We start from the raw sequence: 6,953 nt of genomic DNA, 5'->3' as shown, positions 1-6,953 counted from the left end.
TGTGCGTTTTACTGTTATACAACTTTATAACAGTTTTCAAAATAAATGCAACAAATTCCAGATGTTTTTGTCTAAAATCTTATCATTTCTTAATAAACATGTTAGATGTCTAAGGTCAGCTAAAATGAGCTAAAACCAGCTAATGTCAGCTAATGTCAGCTAATGTTAGCTAACGTGTCAGTGATGTGAGCTTTCTGTCTGTTTTGGTTTGGAACAGTTGCTGAAGAGCGAGCAGCCCCCATGTAAAGATCAGCAGGAGATGAGAAACATCCTGTCTCGGGCTCTGGTTCTGGTAAAGACCGAACTGGACTCTCTGCCTCTCCATTCCTCCCAGTACGAAGAGGCCAGGGGGTCAAAGGGCGAAGGGTCCAAGACCCTGGCTCTGCTGGAGCAGTACTCCGAGCTGCTGCTGAAGTCTGTGGAGAAGAAACTGGACACTAAGGCCTGAAGAGGTGAACTTATGTTGGTGTACGATCAGCAGCGCTGTGAAGGACACGAAGGTCTTTGTTCTTCATGAAGCTGAAATCAGGCCAGGAGCCGTTTTATTCAGAAAACACGGAAAACATGATGCATGAGGTTTATGCTCACATCCTCTTTTTGTAAAGTTTTTATGAAGGCATAATTTTTCTTTGTCTCTGCCGCATTTTATAAAAAAAAAAAGATATGAATGCAAATTTTGAACAAATAACATTAAAATTAAAATCCACACGCACAACAGAGGGAAAAAACGAGGAAGTCACGGAAAGAGCAGAGGTTAAAAACAAAACAAGAACTGCGAGCGGTTCTTACCAGACTCCAAGCCACTTGACGCATGTCGACCACGACGGTGTCCCCAGCACCCTGTCAACCCTTGTGTCTCAAATACGTGGCATAATGAGGAGTAATTACAGTGCCTGAGTCATCCTCAATATGTATTTTAAATAATGTGCAATTTGCAGTACTTTTACTTTAAACATTAACTGTTTGCATTGATCCTGTGTGTGTTAGCAAAATATTCCTGAACCTTTGACCATGACTTGAAAGTAGCCCACATGCGCTCTCTGCTGGATACATTACAGCTGGTTCCAGTGTTTTAGGGGTGAAAATAAGAAGTATTTATATCGCATATTGCGATAATTATCACTGATATCGATATGTCCCCAAATGTCTATATTGACCTAAAATATTGGCCCTACCGATATATCGGGCGGGCTCTAGTTTTTTTTAATGCTGCATGTAGATTTAAATATGCTTGCCTAAAATTGGAGAGTTGATAACATGACTTCATTCATTGTCCTCAAATTGACAACAAATTTAAATAAATAAATAAATCCAACTTGGAGAAAAAATTCAATTGAATTGATTTATATAATCAAACACAACCTGAACCAGCAGTCACTCAGCAGCTTAGATTCACAGTGAATACCTTGTAGGCAAGCAGAGCAGTTTATTTTTTTTTAAGTGGAAGCAATGTTGCTTCTGGTTTGTTGTTTTGGACCTTAGTTAGTGTTCAGTCCAGACATCAGTGGAGCATTATGCGCGTTGCATGCCCTGTCCGTGACCCCCTCCAGGAATTAAGTTCTGCTGCTACATCGGCATTTTGGGGGTTTTTTGCAATAAAGTTCAGTTTTATTTTTGAGTCGTGTCGGTCTGCGTTCCTGCTTTCAACCTCCTGCTGTCGTGACAAGACCATGTCTGAGAATCTGTAGACATCAGCTAAAAGTATTTAAGCATCAGCTAAAAGTATTTAAGCATCAGCTAAAAGTATTTAAGCATCAGCTAAAAGTATTTAAGCATCAGCTAAAAATATTTACGGGTGTCAGTGGTCATTTGTAATGTTTAGCCTAAGTAATCTGTTTCTTGATGCCCCCCCTCCCAAAAAAACAGCTGGAACTTCTGTGCATTTTTAGTGTTTATAACATCTAATAGTTTCAATTTTGTCTTAATCTGCTTGTATATATTTTTAAATAAATTTTAAAGTTCTGCTGGACTTTTTTTAATTTCTCAGCAGGAGATTCGAATACAGTTTTTAAAACAGCAAAATTGTTCAACTTTATTTAAAAAAATTAAAAAAAAGAGCGAAGGCTGAACTCAAATTCTTGCTCATGATTTTATTTGATAGTCTCGGCGGTTAAAAGTGGTGAAATTATTTCAACAGGTTTAATTCTCAGTAAAACGTCTGTTAGTAGAAAACATCACACACAGTAAAAACAGACGCATCTTTAATCAGACGAATAAATACGTGTGTGCAATAAACTGTACGTTGTGCTTATTCTGCATTAACCTCAGCGTCAGTCTTTAATAAAACTGAGCTACGTTAAAGCTTCTTTAAAAACAGAACAGTTTTAGTACCTGCAAGCTCTTGCATAGAAAAGGCGCCTATGTGTGCACATTTGCAGAGTTAGTGTCAGGAGCAGTTCAGTCCTTAAGGCAGCGTCTCCACGTTGATGTAAGTGAGGATGACGTCGTTTAAGATGTTGATCCGGTCGATCTGGTTGAGCTCTCGGATCCGGTGCCGGAACTCAAACAGGGGGATGTTGTTCACCGCCACCCTGAAGGCCTCGGGACTGCAGAGGATCTTCATCTGGAGGGAGACAAACCTTCAGCTTCAGGCACACTCAGAGCAGAAAGTTAAAAGAGCTCTTTTCAAGTGAACTGGACATTAGATGAAACGTTTCTAAAACGGCTTCTATGTTATGAAATTTTTATGTGAGAGTAAAAATATTTAAAAGAGCAAGCCAAAAAAAAAATGTGTATAACACTGTGGCACCAAATTAAAGGGATGGTTCAGAGTTCGTTGAAGTGGGCTTCTGTGGAAAAAAAATCTGAACACAATATCTTACCTGCTGTAGATATATTTTTGACCTCAGTTTGATTAAACAAAGTTTAAATTAGTCCAGATTGATGGGCTGAAAACCAGTCCAAACTCAACAAAGACTAAAATGAACTTGTTTTAAAATAGCAACCCGTTTTAAAACGACTCCCGTGTCAAAACTTTTAGAACCGTTCATCTAATAATAATAATTTAAACCATTACTTTCACATTAGATGGTTAATCTGACTCCAGGTACAGCTGCGGCTGCTCTTCTTGCCTGCACATGATCAACTGATTCTGTGTAAATTACTGTGTAACTTATAAACAACAACAACAACAATGTAAAGGTTTATTCAAATAAACATCTATAATTCGCTGTTTTAAGACGGCGGCAATCCATTTAAGACTTGGCTGCGCTACAATTAGCCATTAGCTCATTAATCCTGTCAGAAATAAACTCAATTTCTCCAAGCTGAGGATATACAAAGACCATCTACAACAGGTAAGACACTTGTTCTTCTTGACCTTTCCACAAAGCCCCACTGCAAAAGTTCAGAACCGTTGCTTTACTCGGTGGTTGAGCGTGAATGTTTTTGGTGTTAATGAGCAACATGAGACCCCCACTGACCTCCACAGGCCCTCCTGCAGTATAGCAGCGGTCTTATCTAGGATGCGCCTGCACAAACATGTTTCCAACCCTTTGCACCTTTTCCAACCGTTAGCCTGATGTTAACCATGAGAGAGTGACCGGGGGTCAGTCATTTACACCCTGCATAGCATTAACATGAAGTTTTCATCACGTGGTAAATTAAAATGACACAACACTGCCTCACTCTTGTTTGTTTAGTGTTTATGTTGCAAATGCAGATTTTAAAGAATTTGGCAGGTTCAATCTGAGTAAGGGTGACCTTTAACCTGTTTTGTGCATTACAGTCCGATTGGTAAATATTTATTGGTGTCAGCATGAAGTTTCATCTAATTCCTGCTTTCTCACCTCAAAGGGGCTTCCAACAGCGAAAGGGAAGGGTCCCTTCAGGTCCCTCTCTTCTAGGCCCCAGCGCTCTCCCACCTTGTGGTTCCGGACCACCACTTGCTTCCCGCCTTCGTTGAAGCGTGGGTTGATGTGAAAGGCAATATCGTTCCCTCTCAGGAAGTTTATTGTGAACCTTTGGGGACCCAAACGAAGAATAAATGAAAGATGAATAATTGATGCGAGTTAAGGATGGCGTGTGTTAGCCACAGACCAGAGACGGACATGCAGGTGTAGGATTGAGCTCACATCTTTGCGTTGGGTTTGACATGACCCAGGATGGTCATCATCATCTTGTCATACACCCCCCGAGCCAAATTCAAGTTGTACGGGACGCTCTGAAGCACCGAGAGAACAGGCAACATCAGGCTACCTGGCAACTAGGAAACAACTTTTTAATGTATGCATAAGTTACGCTCTCTGTGTCCGACTCACAAGAGGTCCAGATGTGGGTGGCAGCCAGTGTAGAGGTACGACAGATGGATTCTGTCCGGGCCATCCTGACTGTCCCGGGTTATAAGGCCAGCCAGGGTGAGCAGGCCAACCGGGCACACTTGGGTGGATGCTGGCAGCAGGTGTCACAGCAGGGACCGGGGTTGGGACTTGGGCTTGGATTGGAGCTGGCGGTGGTTGGAGAGGCTGGTACTGAGGGCCCGGCCAGCACGGCTGACATGACGGCTGCCCTGTGGGAGCTGGAAGCTGAGCTGGGACCAGGGTTGTGGTCGGTGCCGGCGGTGGTGCTATAACCTGAGCCGGGGCCGTGACTGAAACCGGAGCAGGAAAGGTAACCGGAGCTGGTTGTGCAGCGGGCCAGCAGGAGGTGTTGGGCTGGCCGGTCCAGCACGGTACAACAGGCTGAGAGGGCTGCCCCGGCCAGGTGGGGAACCCAGATCCAGACGGCGGCAGGGTGGGCCACAGGCCGGCGGTCTGTGGAGCAGAACCAGAGGGCGAGCAGCTGCCACACAGAGCGTCAGCATGCTGAGGAGGAGGAGAGGGGGAGGACGAAGAGAGAGGAGGGTCAGGAGCCAGGAGGGAGAGGCGTGGAAGAGAAAGAGTGGACAGAACCGACGACAACTTCCAGGTGTGAACAGAAGCAAAGAGTTTACATTTTTATTGAAATGGTAACAAATGTGGAGGAAGTGATTTCTATCATTCTTACCATAGTGGGGATCTGAGAGCTGGATGTGGCGTTTACATCCATGCCTGATCACAAAACACATTTCAGTCGACAAAGTTACGGAAACTTAATAAATACTTAATACATACTTTATATAACATATGTTATATGTCGTGTTATGTACATAACAATAACTAGAAAAATTGCATTTCCTGCAAAAATGCAGTGTGATTGCTTGTTGCGGAACAAGTTCTGCTGAAAGATGCTGAAGAAGCTGAAACCAGCTGAAAAAGTTTCATCACTGAACTGTTAATGTGAGTTGAATTTGTTGAAAGCAGGAAAATTATAGCAGAACATTGTGTGGAAATGGCATAAATGTGTAGAAAAAGCTAAATGGAGCAGGAATGAAGCAGAAAATTGCAGAATTTGCAGAAATAGGCAGAGCAAGGTTGAATACTGGTTATTTAAAAATTAATCTGAAATTAGCAAAAAATAAACTAAATTCAGCAAAAAATAACTTAAATTAGCAACAACAACAAAAAAAACCTGTAAATAATTAAAGAAAATAAGCTGAAAAAAAAGGGCCCTGTGATGGACTTGCGACCCGTCCAGGGTGTACCCCGCCCCTCGCACAGTGATTGCTGGACATGGTCACCGGCGACCCCCGTGACCCAAAATGGAATAAGCGGGTAAAGGTAATGGATGGATGGATGGATGGATGGTCAAAACTAATATAAAAAGGTGAAATTAGCAGAGAGAAGCTGAAAAAAGCGGAACCAGAACAAACATTTAAATGAGTTGTAAAACAGCACAGAGGGTTTGAAGGATGTGAACAGAGCCCCTTTTTCAAAGAGAAAAACATGGTTGAAAAAGCTAAATATTTGTAAAAAGTCAAAAAATGTTCAAAAACCCAACGTCATAGCAGGAATGTGCTGAATGAGCTGAACGTTTTGATACATAAACTGTCGAGATACAACAAAAACTGCACGAGTGTCATGCAGGCAAATAAACAACGATGGAAACACAAAAATATGAATGAAACCATCCGAACTTTGTTTTCTTGGGAATCATAAAACAGTTCCTCAGATTTATCTGATGTCTGTCAAACTTAAAGTCTTTAAACTGGTTTCATTTGAACCAATGTGCTGCCTCGGGATTGAAACTAGACACTCCAACAAAAGTATCAAATGAAGGAAAGATAAGAAAAAACTTTATTGGTCCTGAAAGTAAACCTTTGTACTTTGACTAGTTTACGTTTCTCAGTTAGTACTTGTTTGTAGACATCATTGGGATTTTTAATGCATGAATTTTCTTATAATGGACCTTTCATTGCAATAATTTTGCCTCCCTTGGACTAAAAGTTCTGCACGATTATTTTAGTTTATGTAGTTGTTGCAGTTTCTGTGACGAGGCAACAATAACTGTTGGTATTTAACGGAAATCAACCGTTTTTCCTGCACTGCGTTTGATATTTCCATTGTAGATTTTATGATGAATTTCTTATGATGTTCATGTTATATGAATGTAAATGTCTAAATTTGAAGGTTTAAACTCAATACCATAATACGAGTTTATATTTACTAAAAAACTGTTATTAGAGTTGCAGTATTTTTTTATTACCATAAACAGTTTGACAGTGTTTCATAGTAAACAAAGAACAAATCTCAGCTGTGAGATTTCTGACAACCACAGTTAAACAACACCGTTTATTGTTTTTATTTTTCCCAGAGCAGCAGACAATAAATAATAAAATAATTGACAATAACAATAAAAACAACAGTAGTTACCTGTTTTTGTGCCGCTCGTCAGTCCTCAGGTGTGCACGGAGCAGGCTCTGCTGTGGTTTAGCTACAAACGCCCGACTGCAGCCGAGCTCAGATGAAAAAGCTTTTATAGTCCTGAATGTCACACCACCAGACCCGTCCTCACCCTGTCACCCCCCCACCAGACCCGTCCTCACCCTGTCACCCCCCCACCAGACCCATCCTCACCCTGTCACCCCCCCACCAGAC

The 6,953-nt window shown here is 41.6% G+C and overlaps 3 protein-coding genes across 3 annotated transcripts in view; 2 read left to right on the top strand and 1 right to left on the bottom strand.

The window, feature by feature from the left end:
* LOC119418709 (mitogen-activated protein kinase-binding protein 1-like) overlaps nucleotides 1-465 on the top strand; it is a 40,701-nt gene extending 40,236 nt beyond the window's left edge. Inside the window, exon 31 of the mRNA XM_037686041.1 lies at nucleotides 218-465. Within this exon, the coding sequence (XP_037541969.1) occupies nucleotides 218-448 (231 nt within the window). The 3' untranslated portion in view covers nucleotides 449-465. The remainder of the gene's footprint in view (nucleotides 1-217) is intronic.
* The window catches only part of fermt1 (FERM domain containing kindlin 1), a gene marked incomplete at its 5' end in the record, with an annotated part of 928,370 nt that overhangs the window by 330,943 nt on the left and 590,474 nt on the right, over nucleotides 1-6,953 (top strand).
* Nucleotides 2,077-5,025, bottom strand: LOC119418475 (galectin-3). Its single transcript, XM_037685763.1, has 5 exons — nucleotides 4,984-5,025; nucleotides 4,260-4,802; nucleotides 4,074-4,162; nucleotides 3,789-3,960; nucleotides 2,077-2,563 (listed from the first exon to the last, which is right to left on the bottom strand). Exons 1-5 carry the CDS (start codon nucleotides 5,023-5,025, stop codon nucleotides 2,405-2,407), a joined length of 1,005 nt encoding a protein of 334 aa, XP_037541691.1. The 3' UTR covers nucleotides 2,077-2,404.

Source organism: Nematolebias whitei, chromosome 12 (assembly GCF_014905685.2).
Source record: "Nematolebias whitei isolate Nwh7 chromosome 12, NemWhi1, whole genome shotgun sequence".
In the NCBI taxonomy this organism is placed as follows: Eukaryota; Metazoa; Chordata; class Actinopteri; order Cyprinodontiformes; family Rivulidae; genus Nematolebias; species Nematolebias whitei.
Note: the sequence above shows the minus strand (reverse complement) of the source record. Positions and strands in the feature narration are given on the sequence as shown.